Source organism: Oryzias latipes, chromosome 15, assembly GCF_053564925.1.
Source record: "Oryzias latipes strain Hd-rR chromosome 15, Olatipes_Hd-rR_3.1".
Taxonomy (NCBI): Eukaryota; Metazoa; Chordata; class Actinopteri; order Beloniformes; family Adrianichthyidae; genus Oryzias; species Oryzias latipes.
Window position 1 is genome coordinate 3,468,886 of NC_136251.1, and position 27,272 is coordinate 3,496,157.

General features: G+C 45.2%; 1 protein-coding gene across 3 annotated transcripts in view; it reads left to right on the top strand.

Moving 5' to 3' along the window:
• The window catches only part of inpp5a (inositol polyphosphate-5-phosphatase A), a 114,217-nt gene that overhangs the window by 53,363 nt on the left and 33,582 nt on the right, over positions 1-27,272 (top strand). For all 3 annotated transcript variants that reach the window (XM_020709239.3, XM_011484012.4, XM_078932408.1), the window contains 5 exons: positions 8,202-8,265; positions 10,368-10,471; positions 15,771-15,823; positions 16,469-16,588; positions 26,654-26,738. In XM_020709239.3, the coding sequence (XP_020564898.2) occupies positions 8,202-8,265; positions 10,368-10,471; positions 15,771-15,823; positions 16,469-16,588; positions 26,654-26,738 (426 nt within the window). The remainder of the gene's footprint in view (positions 1-8,201; positions 8,266-10,367; positions 10,472-15,770; positions 15,824-16,468; positions 16,589-26,653; positions 26,739-27,272) is intronic.

A 27,272-nucleotide genomic window follows, 5' to 3' on the forward strand; every position in this document is an offset into this window, starting at 1 on the left:
ACAGCACGGTTCTTCAAAGAGGAACTCTTCATGAGGATCAATGGAGCATTTGAAGATTGTTTTTCCAGATTCTCTTCCTTCTCTTAAAGGAAGAAAGCTGCTTTTATGGCCGCCTGCAGATGTCTGCTGCACTTACTGTCCACAAGATCCCCTTGTTAGCAGACGCAGATGCCGCAAACATTTCTCTTCAAAACTATAATTGGTCTCCTCTCGAGTAAATGAGCAAATGTTGAATTCCAGAAAATGCGTCTTGATTAAATTGAGGACAAAATCATTTAGTGTTTTTGAAGTTATGAGGTTACAAAAGAACACAATCATGGTAGTGTGTAAATCTTTGAGTGACTGTAGAAGATCTCTGTCCCCATAAAACTCCTTGATTTGCTTATCTTTATGCCACATTCCAGATAAAGCCAACTTTAGCAAACACAACGTGGTGCGAGCAATGAAGTGAGAGCTTTCAAGGCTTCCCCCTAAACCCTCAGTGTGGATTCTGTTCAGGAAAACCTACTTTCTAAAGCACATTCCTGAAAGGCTTGTTTCCGTGAACCGATCTAAATCTCATTTCTGTGTGGACAGCACAGCAGAGAAGAGCAGCAGACCTGTGCGTTGATTTCAAAACCTTCGTCTGGATTCCAGGAAAATGGTAAATCTATCAAACTGTCATATTCCAAACCGTTCAGGCTCAGAACGTGTCTCTGCTTCTGCTTTTTGGAAAGGTTAGATTACCTATGCACTACGGCTGCGAAGCTCTGTGAGTGTTGCCCCCCCCCCAGAGACCCTGGCTGCACCCCAAACCATTTTATGCCTATGCAAAAACAGGCCTCCTAGATATTAGTCAGAAATTCTTACCCCCATTGGCAGATTTTCTTTAAATAAGTCAAACAAATAAATAAAATAAAAAAGAGCTGTTGTTTGATACTTTTTCTCAAACTAAGATTATTTTACTTTTGAAGAACTTTCCTGATAAGAAACTTTTTCTTGCAAGAAAGTAAAAGTACTACTTTTTCTTGAAACACGGCCTTTTGACTTCCGAAAGATTCCGTTTTTGTTGGAATCGGACAGATTTCCTCAACTTTGTCCGGCTGAGGACTTGATTCTCAGCTTCTGTTGAAGAGCGCGGTTTGGTCTGCTCCTCCCTCACCTGGGGGCCTCAGGTGAGCAGAACAACACCATCTCCCTTCTCAAAGCCAAAAGCAGCGCATTGTGGTGCTTTTCAGCAAAGCTCCATTTAATCTACCTCAACTGAGAGTTCATACAGACGCTCCTGCCTTTGCCCCGTCTCATTAGGAGGTCAAGAAGGGCGCCGCCCCCCAGGTGTAATCCCATTTACTCAGTCCCAGTTTTTATGTCCTCGTTAAAAGCTGCTGCAGTAGCAGCGTGGTATTAGTAAATAGAGGAGTGGAATAAGTGAGAGCATTAATCAGTCTCAGTGAGAGAAGAAGCTCACCTTCCTGAAATCTCCGGGCAGAAAGCATAAATTCAGGTTTAGAAGCTTTAAGGAGAAAAGCTCTTTTCTGCACAGAAACCACATGTAGTTCCTGTATGCGCCCAGCGCTTCTAACAAAGTTATGCAGATCGTCCATCAGAATTATGCTAAGGAGGCAAAGCCTGTGGTCAGAGGAAAAAGTTGGATGAGGCAGAAGCTCTTTTAAAGTCGTTCCATCTACACTCGTATTCACTTTCTTTTTTTCTGGCTTGAATGTCATTGCTGTGATGGTTTTATTTCTTTATACCCTCTGCTAGGCAGGTTAGAGGAGCAGCGGCACGACTGATGAGCGTGGCAGGAAATTGGCAGATGGAAGCATCCATTTCACCGCTAATTAGGGCGTCCCGAAGCCCGCCGACTGACAGGGTTCAACTGGGCAATGTAGTGCCTGCCAGCTCCCATCCCGCGCGCTTTATAAAACGCTCTTTAATTCCCCGGCACAATATCATTAACTTTGTAAGTGGATGAACACAATGGACAAGCAATTTAATTAACTTCTACCATTGAATGTTTGGGGGGGCTAAATGAAATTAATGCACAATATTTTCCAGAGAGGCAGCCGGCGCTGGGAGGGGGGGCGGGATTGTTGGCAGGTCAGGCGCTGCCGCCGCTTTGGCCTATTGTGCCTTGTTTAGACCCATCCATAATGTTTTCCTCAAAAGAAAGGAAAATCGCGTTCTGAGGTCCATCATGAGCGCAAAGCATTCTGGGAGACTTTGGAGTAATGAAGCTGGGGCCAGAACCTGAAAGCTTTGGAAGTTTGCAGAGCTCAAACGGGGGGGGGGGGGGGGGGGGCTGGGCACCTCCAGCGACTGGAGGAGGAAGAGGAGGATGAGGAAGAGCTGAACGAAGGGTTGTTTCAGAAATGGTGGAAGGACACAGAAAGACAGCCTCAGGCCAGTTTCTGCACATTTCAAACTGATCTGCTGTGGAATTCAGTTCACTTCCTGTTTGTTTGGATTTTTTAGTCGTTTGCATTTTATTTCATCTTTTTTTTATCTGGTTATGATTTTTATGTGTCTAATGTTTTTTCCTGATTTTTTTTAAAACAGAAATTCTATTCTATTCTATTCTATTCTATTCTATTCTGTAAAATTTCAAAGCTAAAATCCTAATCCCAGGCTGGAATGGATCCTCATTTATAAAACACAGGATTACTTTTTTAAATCTACCAACAAGACTTATTTTCCCATTTGATAGAATTCAAATAAAAACTCATCTCTTTCAAAGCCCCGGCAGATAAAAACTATCAGACATGCTTGATTTGGGGAAAAAGGAAAAAAAGACTATTGAATGGGATGAAATCCTGAATTTATTGGGAGCATGAAGCTGTAAATCTGAGAGGAAACGGTAAGATTCAGCCTGAACTCCAGAGCTCCGGAGGCTGGACCCCCCCCTCGTTCTGGATCCGCTTCAGAAGAAGTGATCTGGGATGTGCTTTCAATCCTTCTCCTTTTGGATTTTTCACTGGACATGTAGAAGCTCCTGAGGAGGACAAGCTTGGACGTAACATGACTCCCATGTCCATACATCAGTGTGACTGTTTGCCAGTACCACAGCAGCCCCCCCCCCCCCCCCCCCCCCAGCCCAGAGCCCCCGCTGCTGCGGGACGTGACGGATGGCTCCGACACTCGGGACGCTTTCAGATCGCAGGAAGTGATGGAGGAAGTTTTAATGAGACTTTTGTCTGTGTATCCAGTCAGGCCTTCCAGGCAGCCGATGAATCATAGACACTGCGGCTCAATACTCTGAATAATCGATGGCCTTTGGCGGGGGCTTTGGCACACACATGGGAGCTGGGGGGGTTCTGGGTCAGGAGGGGCAGAAACACCAAGGCCTCTCCAAATGCAGGGGCGTCTCTATCGAAGCTGCTCTCTTTGGGGTGACGGACAGGCTTTTTTCCTGCGGGGCGGGTGGTGGGCAGATGCCAGATATGGATGGGTCCCCTGTTGGACATGGGGGGGGGTTCCTGAAAGGGAAAAGTCTGCTTTTGGTAGCTGTCAGATCTGCTGCTGGACTGTCCCCTGTGGCTTGCAGAGGGTTACATGAGTGAGCGCTGATCTTTACTGACTAATAGGGATATTATGTCCCTATTAGTCAAAGCTTATCCACGGCCCCCCCTTAAGCTCCTCTGACACAGCAGGGCTGCGGGGGTTCCTCCGTGACAGCCCGTCTCATCGACCTTTCTGCGTCAGGTGTCTGAATGTGGCGTTTTGAGGCGCCATCACTTGGGATTTGACAGATCCGGAGCTTCAGGAATTTCTGATCAGTGGGAGATAAACTGGAGAGCAGCCTGCTGGGGGGGGGGGGGGGGGGGGGGTTTAAAATGCCACAGAGAGGCGGGGGGGGGGGGAGAACACACACACACACATAATCCTCCTCACACTGCAGCAGTCTCCAGACATCAGACATGAGGTTTGTCATCATGAAGTTTCCTCTTTCATGGTTTTGTTGTCAGTACATTATAGTCCCAGCCAACCACTTCTAAACCCATTAAAGAAGAAATAATGCCCCCCCCCCCAAAAAAAACCCAAAAAAAAACATTTCATTAAACCATCTTTTGGAAGTTTTGGATTAGAGGATCAATTTTCAATGCTGTTTTTTTTTTTTTTCAAAAATCATTTTTGAAACGTATATTTCCTGTAAATCCAGACTTGTGGATATCTAACATCGTCCGTTTCCTTTTCCTTTTTTCTATTTGCCCCTTTGCCACATTCTATACATACCAAGTTTTTGGTCTGTATATTTGTGGGATTTTGAAAATATTTAAGTAGAAACGTATGAAGCCCCAAAGTTGACCTTGTGCAATCACACAATCAACCAATAGATCTCTCATAAATATATAAAAAGATCATGAAATTACAAAAAACCTGCAGACAGATTTTAAATTAGCCATTTTATTATTAAAAATATTTCATTTTGCTTTAAAAAACCTGTTCATTATTTTTAAAACAGCTTCTTAAAATATTCCTTTTTAATCATGTGGAATATCATTTTAATTTTGTGGCTTTGTCCCTTTAGAGAAACAATCCTTTGATGTTGGTCCATAACTGACTAAAATGAAACCTTTCAATGTTTTATGCATTTATGAATGAGAGTGTTCTTTAGTGGAAACAAAAGTGACGTGTTTTCTACCAAACTCTTTGATTCTGCATTCTCTGGAAGAACTGCAGTGAGGAAAAGCTCCGGTACAAAAGTCATGACTGTCAATAAACAAGGTTATGTGATGGATCAATCCATTCCAATTATCCATATTATTTGCCAAATGTAAATCCCATTTCTCTCCCAAATTTGTGAAACGGCTCTGTAGTTGATGTTGTATGATCACACTACCCAGAATGCCTAGAGGGTTGGTCAGAGGGGTTGATGTCAAGTTCTATTTCGGACACATTGTGTTATTATTTTTGTGTGTTTACAACAGTCACACTCATTGAGAGCTGCCCTCCCACCTTTTTCATCTTTCAACAAGCAGCTGATGAAAACAGACTTCTGTCTGTGAGTCTTTGACTGATCCGTCTGATCCGATCCAGATCCAGTTGTCCAAAAGAGCGCTACAGCAAGGGAATGGAATTCATGACTTTATGAATTCCTATTCAAAAAACCTTTGCTTCCTTCAGGTCAAAGGTGCTGCTTGCTTTTTACAATTACACGTTGGTGATGGCGGTGATCCCAGATTGCAGCTTCAAACGGTCCTGTTAGAGCAGGAAGGTGGGATCCACCTGTCGGTGTCCAGCGCTCTGCCTCAGAGTTCAGAGGAAACAAGCTTTGTCTCTTCTGGGTTTCTGCATATTGATAGATCACGTTCTCGTTGTTCTGCCTGAGCAGTTTGTCGGTAAACTCCTTCAGACGTGATGCAGTTCGACGCTGTTCCTTTCATTATTATAAAACTAAAACAAACAGACGGTCAATCCATTAGAGAGGCAGGATGAAAACGGTCAGGAGTTCCAGGCTGACTGCTTCCACATGAGAGAGAAATGGTTCCCAGGTACCTGAAAAGGCGGCTAATCAGCAGGTTCTTGAGGATCTGACGTTTTCCTCCCTGCTGTTGCTAAATGGGATATTTTCCTTCTTTTCTTAGACGGTCATAGAGGAGCGATTGCATGTGCAACAGTTGGACCAACAGACAAAAGGCCTGCTAATGTGGGATTTCTGAACTGCAGTGACCCTTGAGTGAGGTGATAACTATTATTGGTAAGGAAAACCAGATTATAGAAACAGCATCATCCGTTCTCCTAGTGGAACTCTGGTTGGCCACGCGTTGTCATGGTAACGCCTCATAACTGAGCCCATAAGTGTGCTGAGGACCGGAGCACAGTTGCACAGTTCCACTGTCAGGGTGGTGGAGTGTGCACGTGTCGGCCCTCCGGGGACCAACCGCTCTCAGAGCACAGATTGGAGGTGAGACCTTGAAGAAAAATTATTACTTTTATGTTTGCTTTATGGCTCATTTTTCACATTAAACTGAAAAAATCTATGCAGAGGTCACAGGATTCCTGCCTCTGCTCCTCTGCCGGACTCATTCCTGCAGCCCTCAGTATCGATAAAGCATTCTGCAGAGCGCAGTATGCAGGATATGTACTGCAGCTTTCAGTCTGTCTTCCTCGGCCGGCAGTCTATTGGGACTTGTTCAGGCTGCGTCTGCGGGGATTTTGGAAATGTCATCTGCACGGCGCTCGCGCCGCATGAGTCGTGATAAGAGACGGCTTTGCCAGGACGGGTCATAAACCCAGCTTTTATGGCACAGTTATTGTCTTTCTGTCTACAATTACAGTGATTACTGAGTTCCCCTCCCTCCCCCGCAGCCCTCGTGCTGCACTTAATAGACTGCATTTTCCTAATGGAAAATTAAGTAGGCGCTATGGCAGCGGGGTTTATAAATATGTAAAATATACTTTTAATTATTTCAAGTGAATCTGGCAGCTAGTCAATAAAGAGGGACGTGACGAACATACGAGTGACACGGGCCATTGTGAAGCCCCTGCCAGGAGATAAGCACGGCCTGTCAGCGCAGGCCGGCCCTAATGAATGTTTGCAGCCGTCGTGTAAGGAGACAAACGCATTAATTGCACCCGCTAATATGAGGGCCTCTTCATGAAGCCTGTGGGGGGCGGGGGTGCACACATATTCATCCATCTTTGATCCTCGATTCGTGCAGGTTTGTTTGCTGAGGTGAATAGTGGTGTTTAGACATTATTCATTTTCGGTCCGAAAAATACTTCCATCATTTTTCATATTTTCTGATTTTTCATTTGAGGGTTTCAGGAAGAAGATGGGACAGCTGTGGTCAAAGCAGGTTCTGTCTGCAGAACATTGGAGAGCTTCAGTCTGTAGAAACCTGCAGCTTACCTGCTAACCTGAAGCCTATGCTGGCTCCCAGCAGCACTCTTTGAATTCAAAAGGACATTTCAGAGCAGACTGACTCCATCCCAGAATTCAGTTGGGTTGGGTTCAGAACAATTCAATTCTTTTTTTCAGTTTTCAAACTCTTCTTTGGTAGTAGAGGTTTTTTTTGTCTTCACTGGTATTTTAAATCAAGAATGTCATTTCTTTTCTACAGCTAACAGGGAAGTCTTTCCCCCCCCCCAGTGGGGACACCAGCATGCATCTTGGAGGTTTTAAGAGTGTTTCTCTCCATCTTCAGGATGATCACGCCTGGCAGCCTTAAAGCACTTCTCTTGTAAATTGGGTGGCAGTAGTGCTTTGACGTGGCAGGAGACTTATCCACTGCAGTTCAATCTGTTTCTGGGAGGAATATCTGTGGAGAGTGGCAGTGCTGTGCCCCCCCCCCCCCCCCCCCCCCCCCCACTGATGAATGGTACTTTCCTCTCCTTGCTCTGCTCCTCGTCTGTTGTCGGCACTTTAAGGTGAAAGACGACACAAAGAGAAGCGAGCGCCAATAAACACCGAGGGCCTTCCTGGAAGTCGTCCTCCCTCGATGGGAAGCTGTGACCTTGAGCACCGCCTTCGCCTGGCACAGTAATCGCACCCCCACCCACCTCATCCCTCCTCTGCCGCCTCCCCAAGTGAAGGAATGATGGAAGGGAGGGCACTGTGGCGAGGGTGCTGGTCACTAGCTGCAGCCCTCATCAATTAGATGTGAAACGGCGTTTTCTTGAGCGTCTGTGTCAAGGAGATGGACGTCATGTTTGTGCTTTTGACAAATCAGCAAATGTTTAATCTAAAGATGTGCCGAGCCTCATAAATAATGCAGAGGCCGGCCCAATCGCTGCAGCAGCCCCCCAAAACAGAAAACCTGTTACAGAAAGCAATCGCCACCTTTCCCCGTCTTTCTGGGGAAAGTTCCTCAACTGTCCCGCATTATTTTCTGAGGCGAGTACAAAGAGCGGGAATTATCCTGAGCCAAAGGCCTGCATGCTAAAGACAGCGGATTGAGCTCCAGCTTTGCCTCCGTTTGCCTGAAATGTAAAGAGGCAGACAGAAAGCAGTGTAGTGGACTGTGAACCGCATCAAATCCCCCTCGGCACCACTCCACTCTTTCTCACACACTTTGATTGGCTCGTCCGCCAACTGGGAAAGTTTCCTGATGGTTTGCAGGGAAAATGAAGATTTTAAGCCGATTGAAGTGGACGATTGTTGACTGAATGTTAGAGCTGAGCGTACTGTAAGGAGAGCGAGCACCTGTTGTTGTCTAGTCTCTGAACAAAACACTGAAGTGCTTCCATGAAACGTCTCATTAGATCTCCTCTTCTTGCAGGCTTTGGGAAGCTTCTACTTTATCCACGAGACTTTGAAAAACATCCAGCAGTTTGATTTCAATGGTGAGTGTCTGGTCCCTGCTCCACATCATCTCACTGAAATGACATCCTCACATCTGCAACCATCCACAGGCTATTTCTGCCTCCATCAACACCACCCAGCTGAGATTGGCTCTGGATGTAATGTAAAGGCCCCAGTGGGTCTGCTTATTAATATTGGCATTTAATTCATACGACTTCGGGCCTACAGTAATGACGTGTGCCAAGTTATTGGACAGTTCCAGCGGTCTCATCAGCGTGAGGAGTCAGAGGGTGCGCAGGTCCAGGGACCGTGCTAATTAAATAAAAGATATAGATGTGAAGGTGCCTCGCTTTCTATTACGCACCGAGTCAGGATTAGCACCAGCTGCCCCCATGAGGGGCGGGGCCAGGCAGGGGAGGAGTTCCAGAGAAGAGACTTTATTTATTTATTTAACCTTTATTTAACTAAGAAAGTCCCATTGAGATCAAAAACCTTCTTTCCAATGGAGTCCTGGCCAAGAGGCGGCACATTTCAACACAAAAAATACAAAGAAACAATCATTAAAGTCACACAAATCATGAAAGGCAGCTGCATTATTGTTTCAGTCTCTGATGCTTTGAGCTTGTTCTTAAAAAGATTTAAAGATACCAGTTCAGTTAGTTTCCAGTCTTTCTGCAGCATATTCCAAGCAAAAGGAGCAGATTGGGCTTTTCCCCAGCTCTGTGCAGCAAATGGAACAGAAAGCAACAACTGGTCTTTACATCTTAAGGAGTGAGATTCCACACGTCTCCTTATGATTAAAGAACAAATGTAGGGAGGCAGTAATCCAAGCAAGGCCTTGTACATAAAAGTGTTCCAATGTCCCTACCTCCTAGTGGCCAGAGACGACCATTGTACTCTGGAATACAGGTCACAATGATGCGTCAAAGATCTACAGTTGATAATGAACCTCAGGGAAGCATGACACGTGTCAAGTAAAAAAGCCAAGTTTAAGTTTTAGGTTTTTTTTAACACGTATTACCATGTGAGATTTAAAGGTGAGGGACTCATGAACCGCCTCTGTGACATCTCCATCCAAGGTGGATACCATTGGAATTGTTTCAGGGACCTTCTTTGAGTTTGAAAACATTAGTTATGTCTTGTTAGCATTGAGAACTAATTGTAACTGAATAAGTGAATGCTGGACAGCAACTAAAGCTTTCTGCAATGGCCCGAGCAGGAGATGATCCATAACAGTAAATAACTATGTCATCAGCAAAAAAATGCAGATTAGCATCAGAGAATTTTTTAACCAAGTCATTTATGTACAAAATAAATAGTAGGGGGCCCAGAACTGAGCCCTGTGGCACCCCCCCCCCTCCCTGTGGACAGTTACAATTTTAGAACAGAGACCTTCATGTTTAATGCATTGGGTCCTGTTATTCAGGTCATTTGAGAGCCACGCAACTGCATGCTCTGAGACAAATCACTTCATTTGCTTGTTGTTGGTTCCTATTTTCAGGAAAGGCATTCTCGCAGCAGGTAACCTGAGTGCGACTGAACCCCGAGTTCGACTGGTTTGTCTGCTGTGGACGGATATGGTTGGGTGTCAGGGCAGTGCGTCCGTTATGTAACCTCCCTCCCACTCCCTCAAAATGTTGATCTTGAATGAAACTTTACAGTTTTAATTAAAATGTCATCAAAGTTCAGCCTGAACCTGAGTAGCAACATGAACATTAAAAACACTAAAGAGATTGAGAATTTTCTAAAGGAGTTTCATATCGTTCATCAAGCTATGACCCCACAAAACATAGAGCAGGTAAAGTAGATGACATGAATTTCAACAGCCAGCCCCCTCCCCAGGTCTCTGGCACACTCACAGCAGAATTTAAGAGAGGACCATTATATTAAGAAAATGTGCAAATATTGGCAGAAGAGTTTATTCAAACATCTATAAACACATTCTGCTGGAAAAAGGATCTGGTCCACTTCCTCCACATGAAAGGACCCTGATCTCTTGCACACCTTCATTCAGGCCAGCAGGTGGAGCAGTTGTCTGAGGGAGCCAGCATACATCTGTTCCTATGACAGAATCTATTTTTACTTCTCCCCTCTCTCATCCACTTCTCTTACTCTGTCTCCTTTCTTTCTTTTTCCTCTTCAGCCAAGATATTCGAGAAGGTGGTGGGAAGGGAGACGTGCTCAGAGACCCTGGAAAGCAGATCCTCGCTGGAGAAGGCAAAGTTTCCCAAGGATTACTATCCTCAGGTGGGTTCCACAGACAAACACCTTCACTTTTTTGTTCTTGCTTTGGTTTCCCTAAGCCCCAGACATAAGCTCTGAAGGCCGATCAGGCCAGACATGTTGGTGTTGGCTGTCACTCTTTCAGTTTCAGGTGAGGAGCGCCATTATTGAGAAGGACCTTGCTGCAGACAAGATGGCACCTGACATCATTGGCCAGAAGCGGAAATCATACTAATTACCCTAACCTTAACCTAACCCTAACCCAAAGCTGTACAGAGTTGTAGGAAAAGGCTTTCCTGTTATCAGACACGATTGTGTTCTTTTTCATGATTGTGTGCCAGAGTCGTTGTGGACGAAGAACACAATCGTGAAAAGAGACTGATAACAGTCGAACCTTAGAAGTCAGTAGATAATACAGACTCCATGAACGTTATTGAACTAGAAAAAGTTTTATGAAAGCTTATAATGGGAAACGCTGTAACTACAGTCAAAGTCAAGCTTTTTTCTAGCGGTTCTGGTGGAAGACTTCTGGTTCTGGACGTTGATGTCTGCAGCCAGGCCCTCTTGCCTCTATTTGGGCGTAGCGGCCGCGCTGATCTGGTAATAAAGAGCAGGACCGGCCGTGTGTCATCCCTTCCCTCCCCAGTCATCTGTCACCCACGCTCCAGCAGCCGCCTCCACAAATATATGCAGAACAGATGATACAGCTCCTTCACATGCTTCCCTTTCATATCTGTCTCTTTCACACAGTGCTGCCCCCCCCCCCCCCCCATACACACACACATACAGACAAACACCCCCACCCATTCCACAAATGATTGAAAGCAAATTAACGGCATTTCAGGTGCGGCAGCAAAGAGTTGTTCAGCCAAACACGACAGCAGACTGTGAGAAGGTTGATGGAGACAGTAGTGTGTGATGGGGGGGGGGGGGGCAGATGGGAAAAGTTTTGCTTAGTGATATATGTCTCTTTTGCCGCCGGGATATGAATCTGAGATGATGCTCCACAGAGCAGCACTCCACATAATGTTAGCCCATTTAAAAAGAGCAGATTTGTGTAGTCTATCAGGCTTGCAGAGTATTTTTTTTCCTGCCCCCCTCCCTCGCTCTGCCTGCGGCCCCTCCGTAGTGAGAAATTGGTTGTTATCATAGATCACAGATACTGCTCAAACCTCTTATGAAAGATGAATTAATTTCACTAATGCTTTAATGCAAAGCTCTCATGAGGGAGGCAGACTGGTGATAACCCCTGCCTCGTCCCCGCTTCCTCTGCGCGTGATTTATGCCCTCTTTTAGTAGATGAAACCGCCTAGATTTGCCATCTATCTGCAGCTTTGAGGAATCCTATTACCTGCAGATCTTGGGCTGAGCAGAACGCCACTGGGAGTCCAAAAGCAGACGCTAGATTTCAGATCAGGCAGCTAGAGCTATAAATAAGGCAGAGTAAACAAACGGGTCATTAAAAGTTATTGAGAGGAACCTGGAAGGCTCTGACAGCTCAGGTGGCCAGAGAGACGGATGGGCCTTTCTCTTCTGTCTCTTCTCAGGACGTCATTGGGAGTTTTTTTACTGTGTTTGCACCTTTTTACTACAGAGATGCAGGATCCTTTAGCACCTGGGCTGCTAGTATCACATCTGACGTTTCCATAGATTAGCAGCCACTTTCAAAGCAGTTCTCTATCTGACTGGTTCCCAGTGCAGGAACAGTACTGGTGCTGTCAATTCTCTTAACTTTTGATCTGTGTTTCTCAGAAGGAAAAACTGGACCTGATGACTCCACCTCCTCTTCCAGCCCGTCAGGGAGGTTGTTTTGTTGTTTTTCCAGCTTTAGGCTTTGTAAATGACTAATTTAGAAGAAAATGTTCACTTCCGTGTCAAAGTGTGAGGATGTTGGAGCGAGTGAGCAGAGAGGTCCTCTGAGCGGTTCCAGTGATGGATTTGGTGACACTGTGTCACCTCTTGTTGTCGTGTCAGTCCCTCCACCCTTCTGTGGTAATGAATGCATTGGTTTGGGCTCCGTGCCTCCAAAAGCCACTGCATCAGAAGGATTTGTTATTGCCTTTTATAAATAAAGTATACGACCCAGACCTTAATGTGCCCCCAGTATTGATTGTTTTACACGAGTGACGGAACAAAAAAGGAAAGAAGGAGCTGGCGTCAGGCTGTAGATCAACATCCATAGGAGTTTGTGCCGTTGGTTTGGCACATCAGGGTTTCCTTAAGAGCTCTGGCATTTCATACCTTCTTATGGCACCGCAGTTTACACCATTACGTTTAAGCTCTGCCCTCCATGAAAGTTAACTTCCTCCGTGTTTGTTGCTCCTCTGATTTAACAGCAGATGTGATTCATAGACGTGACGGCCACGTTAAGGAGATGAAGTCATTTAAAGCAGCTCTGCTTGTAAAATTCTCCCTGCATTTATCAGCGGGGAAGACACCTGTGACACCGATGGAGGTCTGTGTGACAGGTGTGATCCACGAGGCTGAGGAGCTCATAAATGAGGGCTAGACGTTGAGATGAAAGCTAAATGAAGACTTTCTGTGTTCACGTCTGCAAACGGAGGAAACTTTACTGCAAGAAGAACTTTTAGAGCTGCGCTTCCTCGTCCACTCGTGCTGCAGCAAAGGCTTCAGATGTTTTCTCTCGTACGTGGGACTCACATCAGCCGGCATTTGTCGGTTTCTTATGACGGACTGCTTTTGTGCCGCATGGCTTTCGTTTAACCGACAGACGCCTTTCCCATAATCCTGGAGCAGGGGTCTGCATCCTGAGGCTCCGGAGCCACATGTGACTCCATAGTGGCTCTCTGGTTCAAGAAAGATGAAATAATAGTGATTTTTAAAGTAAAGCTAGATAAGTGAGCATTTATTTACTGTAGATTAGTAAATTTGATCATTTATGGCTGAGGTGCACTGAGAAGTAAGTTGACTAGGTAAATGTTTTTAGATTCCTGCAGACCTCAACAGGAATAGGGTCAAAAAACAGGAACATGTCCATTCTGCCTTAAATTGTTTCATAGGAGTTTATTAGCTTTTATTTTGAAAGGAAGTGTTACGTGCATCTGTCAAAAGTAAAAAACTATTTCACATTTTGAGGAATTCTTAGTTTTTCTTCCGTTTCTGTTTTTCTTAATTTTGAAATAAGACACCACGCAGCTGTCAACCAAAAAGCAACCTCTTAAGAACAAAGAGTGGTCACAGTTTCAAACACTGAAATCAAAGTTCAAAAAGCTGATGCTTCCATTTACATCCTTTTAGTGAAGTCAATCCGATTTATTGTTTGAAAATGTAAAGATTCCTCTAAACTAGTTTGTTCAAAGTAATAAAAAAGGCAAAAGGATGAACATCTGCACCTCAGATGGAACAAAACCAAAGACATTTCTGGATTAGCAGATAGTTTAAATTCATTGTGTCCCTCTAGTGTGAAGGCATCAGCATCTCATAGGACCCCCCCCCCCCCCCCCCCCCCCGACCGCACTTTATCACTGTCATGGGAGGTGATGCTGCCGCTGACCTGGACAAGTTCAACCAATGTCACCCTGATTATGGTCGCCTCACCACGACCCCCCTCCACTCGACCGTCAAACGCATTAAGCAATCATACTTCCATCCGAACACGCCTTTTCCCCGTGGCGTCTGCGGCGTGGTCAGTATGCACGTTCAGATCTTTCTGATCAGCTGCTGGTGATGTCATCATGTCACCTAATGGGGCGAGGCGCTTTTCTGCTAGTGCTGATTGTTTGGGATAATGCTGTGCAGCAGAGTCCTGTCAGAGAGGAGCTGAGCTGTGTTGACTTGAATGAACAACCTAATGTGCATGATGCACGCAGGGTTTGTGTGTTTACTTTGTGTGTGTGTGTGTCTATAAACCAGCAGTGGGGTCAATCAGTCACATGTGGAGGGAATGGACTGATCTGGGGCCAGGTGTCAAGAAAGTGATGGATTTTAATGCTGCCATTGTAGTTAATGGCTCTTTAAATGAAATCCAGATTAAACATCTTTGGCTGCGGTTGGATCTTAGCTTCAGTGCAGCCCCCCCATCCCGTCCCTCCTCGTCTTCTGATCCTTCCTTTCCTAAAGGTGCTCTGCAGGGAACCTGCCGTGCGATTGCTGTCATTATCAGACTTGTTCCCCCGTCTCTGTTGCTCATCTTTGTCTTGGTAACAGACAAACATGGACTGAGCTCAAATCCAATCTGCTTTTTCACATATCTAATCCCATTTGCTCCTTTCAAGATCACAGTATCGGGGCAGAGGGGCATAATTAAGTCCATACATCCTGCGGTGGCAGTTTGGATTAATTCAAGTATGCTAATGCAATTCAATTTGATACAGTTCATCTTGTGCTAATGCAGATTGAAAGATGTGAGGCACGATCAAATACCTCTTAGCCTTTTCATTTGCATGATTTTATTTTTTTAATAAAATTAATCAATTTGTAATTATGTGACCTAGCCTGTAATTAGTTTATTTGTCACTGTAGTTAACTCCCTGTGTGGAGCATCAGAGAGAAGGAGACGGAAAACATCCATCTGTCCCTCATTTAATCACCAGCTTGGTGCTGAATCATGTGCTGCTGCAGAACGATCACGCGCTCGCTGGTCTTGTGCTGTTTGAGGACGAAGAAGATGTTTGATCAGGCCAAGACTCTTCCAGGTGTTTTTGTCTGAGGCACGGCTCCTGGGCATGTTTTCCCACATGCGCTCACCCTCAGGCTGCTTAAATGGATTAGAAAAACCAGTTAGACTGATGTGGACACCAGAGTCAGGCCTGGGAACACAAGTGCTGCTCCTATTTCTGCTTCTTTGACGTTGATATAGAAGAATTTCACAAAAGATTGTTTGGACCACAAGTTCATATCTATCTATCTATCTATCGATCAATCGATCGATAGATAGAATCCATTGTAATGGATGCTGAGCTTTTCTCTTGGTTGCCTTCATCTGCATCTTGCGTATACTTTGTTTTTGAACATGTGGACAGACGTTAAAGCTAACCATGACTGAAGATTAGCATGCGGTGGATCATGCTGTCTGACTGCAGTGGAAATGGGATCATCTACTGTAATGACCCCCAGCATCTTCCCAGGTCAAGCCAGTCAGGGTGGAACTATAAGAGGTGTTCAGGATTTAAAACCATGACTCTATATTTATTATTCCATCATCTGACTCTTTGAACAAATGAACCAATTTAATAAAAATATGTATTGAGGTTGAGTTTAGCAGATCCTCTTTGGTGCATGTTCAGCAGACTGGACCATGGCGTCTGCATGCAGCTGCTGCTGAAACGTGTGTCATGCTAAAGCCAGCTTCTCTCTTCCGCAGTGCAAGTGGTCCAGAAAGGGATTCATCAGGACTCGATGGGCCCTGGCTGACTGGTGAGTTTTATGGAGTGATCTTTACCGCAGCAGACCCCCCCCATCAGTGGGACAGCAGACTGAGGTGTCACCTCTCCGTGCAGGCAGGGGGGGGGGATCACAGACTGACTGAGTATCTCATGGGGGGTGACCCACAGTGGCATGCAGAGATTCGATTAGATGTAATATCGTTAGTCAAGCAGCTGCATATGACAGATGACAAAAAACATTAGATGCAATCGAACCTGTACAGGATAAATAGAAATGCTGCTTCCAGCATGCAGAAACGCGGGGGGGGGGGCGAGGGGGGGGTAATCTAATAGAGGGATGACATTAGAACTAAAGAGCTGAAACGGTAAGCATTTAATTGGAGCATGACGTTTGACAAGAGCGGCCGGGAGAGCGACGGCTGAGGAGCAGGAGATCGGATCAGAGTCCCCCCCCCCCCCATCCATGTTCCATTTTTTCAGGATGTCACTGCAGAATAAAGAGCTCAAGATAAGAGCAATCCCTCTGGGTCCCCCTTAGAGCGGCGCGCTAACCAAACACCCGTCAGGTCAGGGAGGTGTTCATCTCTGCACATTGAGATGTCCAGCGTTTTTGCAGTGGAGCAAACGGGGGGGGGGGGGGGCTTGGTGGTTTTTGACTGCTGTGATTCCTCCCCAGGACCTTTGATCTGGTCAACATTCACCTTTTCCACGACGCCTCCAACCTTGTTGCCTGGGAGAACAGCCCCTCGGTCTACTCCACCACCAGGCAGAAGGCCCTGGGCTTCGTTTTGGACAGGTACTGGTCCTGCTGCCCCTCAGCTTTGATGAGGGGGGGGGGGCTGACTGTATTTGATCACTATGACAACAATCGTGTGGTTCTGCACATCCAGGTCAGTCGGGTTCGGCTAACCATTGGTGTTATGATAAAGGGGGGGGGGATTACATCCGTCTGTAAAAGTTGGGGGTCTTTAACGGTCTGCCAACTCCCACGTCTCTTTTATCTGCTCTCTCTCTCTTTCTTCCTTTTCAACATTTTCCTCCTGTTTTTCAGTTTAATCCTCACTTTTTGTATCAGGCTTTTAAGTGCGGGGGGTGGGTGGGTGGGGGGGTCATTCTTCCTCATTTTGATGCATACAGGAAACATTCTGCTGATCGCTTAAAAACAAGACTCCGTTGGATCAAAATCATTACACGGTTTAGAAAGTGACGAATCCTGATTTCTGCAGGTTTCTTGTTTATATTTTTTGATCAAATCAAACTTTATTTATACTCACATTTCACACACAAACCTCACATCAGCAAACAGCCAATGGCCTGGATTACAGGAACCATTTAAATAAACAGTAAATGAAAGAACCTGGACAGATGAGGTGTTCTTGTCTCTGCGTCCTTCCGTCTGGCTAAAATGATTTATGGGACGTCCATTTGAGGCAGAGCGCGATGATGGAGAGCTCCAAATGATCCATTTTCCCCACCTGATCCTGCTGCTACAGAATACAAGATAAACCCCCCCCCCCCCCCCCCCCCCCCCCCAGTTAAAAAATGATAAAAGTAGAATGCATGATTCTCAGCCCCTCCCTCATGACCAGCCACATACATGCACATGTGGATGGAGCTCATCTCAAAGCTTTCCGATACTCCTGAGGTGAAGTAATCCTCTGTGTGTGTGGGGGGGCATCTTTCACCGTTAAATGTCACAGATGTGGAGGCCTGCAGTTGAGTCTTGTATTCACTTCAGCGATGGTCACTGTAGGTTTTTTGGGACAGGTGTGTAAACAGAGATGGGCGGGGGGGGGGCATCCTATTAGGGGCGAGGGAGCATGGCAGCTAGCTTTTTTTGGACCCGGCGGGCGCACTGGAGTGAGAAAAGCTGGCGGTGAGCAGGGACGGAGGAGGAGCACAAAGGGTGCTGGGGCTCTGCAAAGGCCAGTGAATAATGGGTCGCTCCTTTCACGGGGGCTGCTAACCTTTTGGCAGCCACCAGCAAACTCCATTCTCCTCAGCCGATCCGGGGGGACAATGTGCCCGGGCAAGGCTTTGAATGAAACACCGCCACCAACAGTGCTCCCATTCAGGGCTGGTTGGGAACCATCTTTTTGGCTTTTGTCCCGACTCTGACTCCTACCCCCAGAAGCAAAGCAGGAAAAGGACCTAAAAGCACCCCCCCACACACACACCTCCCCTTCCTCGTCTCTCTGCTCCACCTCCCTCTCTTTGGGCTAATCTCTCATTGGGAGCTGCTGGAGCCCCCCCCCCCCCCCCCCCCCCCCCAGCAGCCGGTGGAGGAGAGTGATCACATGGGGAGGAGAGACATGGAGCTGCAGCCTCCACCTTATCTGCTTTAATAATGCAGCTTACAGCCCATTGAGAAGACGTCTGATAAGCCTTTTCCTCTGAGGCCTTTTAACAGCTAAACAGTGTTTATCTCCAAAGTGCTTCAGGGCCTCAGGGGAACAATGCTGAGAAAAAACCTGCTGGATGCTCTGGACTGAGATGCTCGCTCTGAACGCGCACACACTCTGCTCGACATAAGAAGCCAACGTTTTGCTTTCTCCTGCAGGATACTGCTTCTGCAGCCAGAACTTCATCCGTGCAGGAGTCTTCATAACGTTTCACAAGATAAAAAACGCAGTTTTCCTAGTTGTTAAAGAATTCTCTTGAATGTGTTAGAGGTTGTTTCTCCTGCAAATCTCTTTTCAGATCGTGCGCTCCGCTTCAGGGAGGACAGTTTTACATTACAACTGTGAAATCCTGCCATAAAGGCCTCTTTTGTGGCTTCCCATTATTTTCACACAAATATAGTCCATTGTCAGAGTGCTGAAGTTAATTTGATCAACATTGGGGACATTTAACTGTTTTGTTGGCTGAAAAGGCTTGTTTCATGCTCATTTTCACGGCATTGAAAAGCAGTGATTGGCAGAAAAATAATGTTGCCCTTAACAATTCAAAGCAATTAGTTTCCCATGGGGAGGCAGTGGGCCGCACTGGCCACCACACAGCGATGCTTTGTCGTTTTATGGAGGGTCATCAGTCAACTGTCAGCGCGCCTCAAAGAGCCCTCCAATCTAAATGTTTCCCTTCAGGCTTTTCCCAGAACAACAAGTGAAAGAGCACAGAGGCACACCAGCTTCCAACCAATAGAGACGCTGAGCTGCCAGAGGGACGGCCACATTAGCACGGCAGATCCTCCACTGAGCATCCGTGCTGAGCACGCCAGCAAGACGCTGCAAAAAAAAGAAAGAAAAGGACAAGCTCCAGAACATCCAGGAGAAGTTTCTGATTGGTTTCCAGATGGTGGAACGTTTGCATGAATCCTCAGACTTTCAGTCTTTACCTGAATGACGTTTTGTCCCAAAGCTTGACCTTTTCTTTTTACTACTTAATCATTTGCACTCTTAATTTATCTGTAACCCTTGTGCTATCCAAGGCACGTTAACGATGGGAGTGGGGTCATCTAGACCCACTAGACAGTGCTCTGAACCTTTTTTCTTCAATGATTTGTGATCTTCACTGGTGTCCATGGATTACATGAAATCTTTCCACCTTCATCCACCTTTGTCATGGTAGGGAGGACACCTCAATGTAAGGGGGGGGGGTCATCTGGACCCCATAGCATAGCTCAAGAGTTAAAACAGTTTTTGGCAATACTTGATATCAATCAAGAATAACCATAGCTTTTTTACAGATATTTTTTATTATTTACGCTATAATTTCACAGAGAACCGGAAAAACGTTATTCCAAGTAGTAAATGTTGACTTTTTTAACAACAAAAATCACATTTTTATGTTTTACAACAAAAGATCGAACAAGTAAAGACCTAATAAACATGTCTAAATCCGAAAAACATAGCAAGGACTAGGTGGAAACAATGTGAAAAATGTCTGAAAAACCAGACAAAGCTCCTCTCACAGTTCCAAGGATTTATTCCAACAAGTGCCACAAATATTTACATTTTTTTAATTGAAACCAAAACTTTCAAAGCTGAAAACCTTTTGAAACCTTCACGTTAAATTTGGAATGAAAATGATGCTGAAGTGGGGGTCGGTGTGATTCCTTCGTCATTGTAAACGGCTAATGAGATCTGCAAACTGACCAGTGAGGCTTAATGAGCGTCTGCAGACTTTGGAAGGAGCCTCAGTCTGAAGCCAGTGACAGTAAGAAACTCAAGCCCAAACATGTGAGTTCTGGGCTTGAGTTTAAATCTGTTTAAAGGACAGTGGAGCGTTGTGGGCTGATTTCTGCAATGTTAGATGGGCTAAAGGAACTGCAGAAAACCTTCATTTCTTCCACCATGGTCTGCAGCACTGCATGAAACCCCACCATAGGATTTTCAGATACTTTCCTGTTATCAGAATCCCCTTGAACCGTCTACAGCACAGAGACAAACAGAAGGAACAGCTGATTGCTGAACACACCACAATTGACTCAGATTTACAAAGAATCCTTCTCCTAGCAGTAAGCAGCCTTATCATTGGAGAACGTTTCAGCAGCGCAGCCTCAGATTGTGTTTTCCTACAGTGCACATCGTTCTGCTCATCCTGGACATGAGCTGAAGACACCGATGTTCTTCTCCAGTGATCACCGGTTCCTCTGACTGCAGCCAGTGGCTGGTTGCTAAGAGAATTTGGGGGAGTCTCTAAAATGTCTTTAAACATTTGAGGGGCTGTGGGGCAGAGATACAGGCAGATAACTGGAACATGACCCTGAGACCACGCTTACAAACCACCGTCAGTTCAGATCCAACTTTTGTTTATCCCCCACAGAGAAGAGCAGTGCAACAGACAGAGCAGTAACCATTTTGACTAGACAGTAAAGATCCTGGAGAGCAGGGGTCACTAACTAACGGACCGCGGTCCGGACCCAGACGCTGGGTCATGCAGACCCAGACCCGGATCCGAACTTTACGCAAAACTAATACAATGGCTGCCTCCATTTAAATGGTGCAGCTCTTGTTGTTGTTGCAACCAACACATTCTCACTCCCAACTCGTCATAAAGGGACGTATTTTCGGGCCCCTTTGATTTTTTTTAGGCGTCCCCAACTGGTCTTTTTTCCACGTGGTCACCAACCCCCGGGCCGTGAACCAGTACCGGTCCACAGTCTGAGGGCTGTTTGGTACCGGGCCCTAGACAGGGAAATAAAATGCATTTACTAACTTTCATTCTTTCTGCCCTTTTATTTTCTGATTCAAAAGGAAGTTTTATTTTGGAAAACTACTGGATTCTGTTCACCACATCCGTGGTGACTCGTTGCGTGACAAAGAGCGGCTGCTCACTCGGAGCACTAGCTTAGCTTAAGGCCCGAAGCTGAAAGTTAACAAAAGCCAAACAAAAAGACGTGTTTAGAAAGTTTCTTTGGGGAGAAAAGAGTCAGTCAGGAAACCGAAGAAGAGCTTCACCTTCAGAGCAACATAAAGCTGCTGTTTACAGACTAAACCAGGAGTCTTCCTCGACGTATGGATTTACGGAGACAGTTGCTTCCATGGACCAAGTCGCTCTTCATAAAATGCGTCGACTGACTCAAATGTTTCTCATAATCTCACAATGATAGAGATGCAGACACGATGGATTAACGTTTATATTATATTTAGAAAATACCAGGTTTATTTATTTATCCGTCACACATTAAAAAGTTGGACGTGGCTGAAGGTAGAGTCCGGTTGTTAGCCTCCACTTTGACATTAGGGGGAAATCTTCATCACAAAGTCTAAGTTTAACCCAGCTGTAAATATTTGACAGAGAATGAAGATTCAATCAAAAAGGTTACCAACCTGCTGAAGATGTTTCTGAACCGAGGAAACATTTAAGAATTTTTCTACAGAAAGGCTGAATTAAGCAGGAATTTTCCAGTTTTGAAATGAAACCCTGATGAAACCCCTGAGAAGCGTTAAACATTTGTTCAAATGTACATTCTTCCACTGAATTGAAGTGAGAGTTAGACATTAACTCCATGCAGATGTGCCACAAATCCTCAGCTACTTAAAATGTATCACACTGAATATTTAAACCTTTTTTTTTCCGGACCTTCTTTTCTAACTGGACCTCTTAACATTTCAGTTGTAGACCCCTGCTGTAGAGAATTTTCTTTGTGGTTTTATGGAAGAAAAGTCGGAAGAAACTCCGAGAATAAGTGTTGAAGCCCTTTCAGCTGGTGGTTGGGTTTGTTGAAGGTGTAACCTCTGTTTGTGTTGAGGTGTTGCTTTATCAAAGTAAAGTTTTCCACTCTGTGGGGAACCAGCTAACGGGTTTATCCTAAACAAAACTCTGAAATGTACCTTTTATATTTGCCTGCTGACGTGGCTCACTTCCTGTTTGGGATTTGAACCAGGGACTTTTTGCTGTGTGGAAAGAGCACTAGCCACTACAGTACTTAAATACAGATTTTCTTTCTCTGTGATGCTCCGTTCACACCTGACAAGAATGGGCTGAACACAGGTTCCTGAACACGAGTGTAGCATCTGGTGTTCACACGGGACTGTCGCTACCCAATACCGGCACGTGTTCTTACAGCTGGAAGAGGCTTGGTGCAAAATGTCAAAGTTATGCAAATCTGGTACATTTTGCAGGATTTTTCCTTCACAGCTCTATTCCCATACATGAGAGACGTGGCGTCGTGGGTTTTGAACCGCAGTTATAAATGTCCCCTTTGTGATCAATTTTCAAATGGTTTGGCCCTTCTGTGAATCGAAAAGGACCCCATTCATTCGTCACTACAGAACCCAAGTCCCCGATTGGTCAAAGTTCAACTGTTGTAACTTCTCAGGTGCGTTCAATGGCTACGCGTTTTGTACGTAAAACCCGAAACTGGACTAGCAAACGTGCGTAGCGATACGTAACTGCGAGGGTTTTTACCATGGAAGCCTGGAGCGTGCATTTACAGGCTTTACGAGGTTCCAGACAGAGCTCCGGTGTTTTAGGAAACCTTTTCTCACACAGTCCCACTGGTGTTCCCAGCTTTGCCCACAGGGGCCCACATCCACATTAGGTCTTGTTGACTAGAGGCTTGGTCTGCCGGGACTCCCTTCTCTAACCTCCATTTGACCGCCATGCCCCCCCACTTTCCTGCGCAGCGTTTTAACTAAGGGATGGTGTTACTAAGGAGATGGGAGGCGAGCAGTGGGATGGTGGCAAGGCTGTCCAGCAGTGTCAAAGGTCCCGTTAGGGGCCACCCCCGTCCCATTCAGAACCACGTCAGCAGCAGATTCTTCACAATGTTAACATTCTCCCAAATTCTCTGCCTTCATGATGACGCCTCTTCCACCAGCTATTGTGTGCAAAGTCGAATCCCACCGGCCGACGTATCGGGAAGTCATCTTGTCAATGTAACTGTGACATGGCCCCCCCGTTGCACCCTCATAATCTCATGTGGACTGTCTTTTCTGGCAGAGTTTGGCTGTCAATCACACTTTATAATCTGGTTCGGGGGCTGGTGTGAATGCAGCAGTGATCTGGAAGTGTGTCATCTCAGATTGAGATGCTCTGAGTTTCAGTGGAGAAAGACGTTTTGGGCTGAGATGCTTTTTGCGTGTTCCCCTCAACGGCTTGTTTGCATGGGGGGGGGTAGAAGAGAACCACGGAGAGAATGTGCTGGCTTTGTGCTGCCGCTTAAGGAGCCTGGGAGCAAAGTCCGGGGCCATGTCATAAATTAGTGTCTGACCCCTGTCTTTGTGTGGCCCCTCCCGGAAGAACCGGGGAAGGCCCCAGCCCAAACCCCAGTGAGAAGAGGCTCCTTCAGGGGGGTCGCGGCAGCCGAAAGCATGTTTATAGACTGTATAAAGGAGTGTGTCTTTGTGGGAGAATGTCACGGACACTGTTACAGTCTGCCTGGAGCAGCTATGATGACCAGTCTAATGGGGCCCCAGACAACGGAGAGGGGCAGCCAGTGGGGCCCCTCCAAGCTCTGGACCCCCCACCCGCAGGCCCTTTCACGCCCAGTAGCTGTAGCTAATGTTGCAATTCTTTGCGGCTGCACAAAGGCCAGGAAAAGTCAACTTTCACGGCAGCGGGTCACCATGAGTGCTTTAGGAAGCGGCCGTGTAAACAGAGTGTTACCTTCTGACCTGTGGCTGATACCGCGCAGCAGCAGACAAAACCGCCGGCCGCGGCTGTTAGACATGCATGTTAGCAGGAGAAAGACCGAGGGAGACACTTTCTGTCCTCGTCTCCTATGACGGGCGGACACCCCCTCGTCTCCTGCTCCTCATTCATCACTCCAGTGATTCCATCAGTGCTGGTTGTCCAGGGACACATGTTCAAACTGCGACAAAGATCGGTGTGTATTTGTTTTAGTTTGGTAACGGATGGTTCCGGGAGTTCCCACGGCCTGCAGGGCCGCCGTCTTTCAGGCTTTTTACTGCCGACCTCTCTGCCCAGCAGGAGGAAGAGCTTCAGCGCAGCAGGTCTCTTAGCAGCACGCCGTGAGGTCATTAATGACATCAGTGCGGGTCTGCTAACGAGCACACACACTCACACACAAAAACATTCACACACACAGTCAGTCAGTATTGGAGTGGTCCTGCTCAGACGTTAATATGACAAGTTCTGGAGAGAAGAAGCTTGTTTCAGGAAGGATTACCGTCAGTGGGAGCTTTAGAACAGATCCAGGATCTGAGCTCTGCCTGGATACACATTCAAATGTCTCAATTACAGCTTGAAATGACACCAATTTATCATAAAAACATTTAGATGTTTTTATTTAATCTCATACCCCAATACATTAATTTGTTAATACATGCATATCATTTATTCTTTTAATTACAATTAATTTCTGTATGGTTGCACTTAAAAACGTGTATGGTTTTTATTTTATTTTATATTTTTTATTTTTAAGACAATTTTAAAATGTTGATTTAATGCAGCAGAGAATCCAAGAATTTTAATGCATGAAATATTTTTGTTATCGTGCTTCATGTGGATGTTTTAAATTTAGAGTCTAGTTTTAATTTTACAAATTAAATTTTATTAAAACATATTATTTTTAAAGGTGATTGTCATGACACTTAGGGTCCCCCCCAGATTTTCCCTTTTTTTTGTTGCATTTAGGGTTTTTAGACAACAGCAAATCAAACCATATTCCCTGTGCTTCCTTATATATTTTTTGCAAACTGAAGTTGTCACTTTTTCCTTTTATTAGATGTGTAATGTTTAATATTTCCTACCTTATTTACATTTCTTTACTTTTAAATGTAATTTTGTTAATCTTTAGTAAAACTTTTTTTTTGGCCTTGAGTAAAAAAAAAAAATATATATGTATATATATATATATATATATATATATATATATATATATATATATATATATATATATATATATATAATCTTGAAATAAAGTAGAAGCTTTGGTGGATTTTTAAAAATCCATCTTTAAATTGGAATTTTAAAACGATGAGAATCAAACTGCTGCTTGTTCCTAAGCAGGCAAATTAAAGATGATCTCAATAGAAAAAATAATTCTTGATTTAACTGCAGCTTATTGATTGAATATTTGGTTGGCAAGAAAACTGTCAATTTGTGTTGAAAGAAACCAACAAATAGTGAGAAAGATCTTTTTGAAACAATGAATGTATTTAAATCAAATGTAACTACGGTGCAATATTTTTTTTTTTTTTTGAGTCCTCGTCCTCCTGCCTCCTCTGTCAGCTCGCTGAAGGGTCCTGCATCAGATGGATGCACAGCCACCTTCTTCTTTCTTTACGGCTTCAAGAATATATTGTTTCCTGGGCCTGGGAAGTCCACAGTGAAATTTATCCACACGATTAGTGCAGATAGGGAGCCAAGCATCCTGACTCATTAATTACACAAGAGCAAGCACCACATCCACCTTCATTTCCTGCCTCTGCTCTCAAGAAAAAGCACTTTTAAGTAGGTGACAAGTTCATTATATGTCGCTTAGGTGCATTTTTTTAAGTGGGATGCTGGCTCTGCAGGGAATTTGTGCAGGTTTGGAAGATGTCCGTGTCTGCTTGAATGTATGTGCTCGGTTGTAAATGTACTTTATTTTGCTCCATCGCTGCCTTTTAACATAGTTGGTAAAAGATTTTAGGAAATTAAAAGAAAATTTGCACAAGTCTTTGTTTATGCGAGGTAACAAGAACATGTAATGTTCTTTATGCTGATATATAAGGAAAACATAGTAAATATAAACTCAAGACAGGTCCAGTCCATACTGGAAATAATGCATTTTTAAAAAAAGCCAAAATAATTGGAGGGAAACAGACCTGCTGCAGGCTCTGAGGGTAAGTTTCCTTTAACTTTCCGTGCTTTAGAATGAACCCAGTTTGGCTTGTTTTCTTTCTCTTTGATGGACTCACCAAAGTGAATTTTCTCTTTCAAAGGAACTTATCAGTGTTATTGACTCAATATTGCTTGAATGGCAGAGTCAGCTGAACGTTAGCAGTTTGTTTCAGCATCAGCCTCTCGCGTGTATGGGAAATGCACTGCAGACAGGTCCCAGAGCAGACAATTAGCCTGTGCTGGGGCTGATGGGCTTCCCTTTGAACTGGATTTCTTAAAGAAATTACAAGGCTGAGGGCTTTAATCTTGGTCTTGATGCTGTTCATGCCCTCACATTTTTTCTTTCTGAAACACTTTCCTCCGTAAAACTCAGTGTGTAAAATATTTTAATTGGGTTGTATTTTTCATTTCCTCATGATGTTTTTCTGAAATGCATTTCTAAAAGTAAAAATGATTGAACTTGCTGACGCTCAGAGCTTCCAGTCATTCAGTGAGGACCAGCAGATGGCGCTGTGGCCCTCACAAACTAAATGCCCCCTGTTAGAGCAGCGCTTCAGGGCAGCTGATGGTTTTGTGAAGAGGAGGATTTTCTGCTGATAATCCAGCGTGTTTGGTTTCTGTTTTGCAGGATTACGGACCAGCGGTATGAAAAGGTGCCATATTTTATTTTTGGGGACTTTAACTTCAGGTTGGATTCAAAACAATTTATTGAGGTGAGTGTTTCCTGCAGCTCCGTGTTATTCTCTTCTTGTATGATCAAACTGGTGAAAAGCTTCTGCAAGGATCTGATTTGCTGTTTTTTTTAACAAAAGCATGGTTTGTGTGTTTGGTTCTCACTGTCTCCTTAGAGCTATGAACCATTAAATGCTCCACTGTTGCTCCCCCAGCTGTGTTTGCCAACAGAGCCTCCAAGTGTTTTCTTCTGCTGCCGTTTACTGCCCCTTCCCCTTTGCCTTCCTCTTTCTGCTCTCCTGCTGCTGCACCGAGGCCAAGGAGGGCTAAAGCGGTGCAGTCATTCAGCTTTGTCCATAAGAAGGTGGGGGGTTAGCGGCACGGCGAGTCATAAAAGCCCACCGCACACAGTCGTGTCCCGTAGGAAGGTGGTGGGAGGGGCACTTGTTGGCCGATCCGTTTCCGGCACCATGGGCCTGGAACCAGTAGGCCCGCTCAAGGTGTGGCCATTGTTCTGTCAGCAGGGGCCCCAAGGAGGAGCCAGGGAAGAGGAGGACAGGCTCCCTGGATGCACC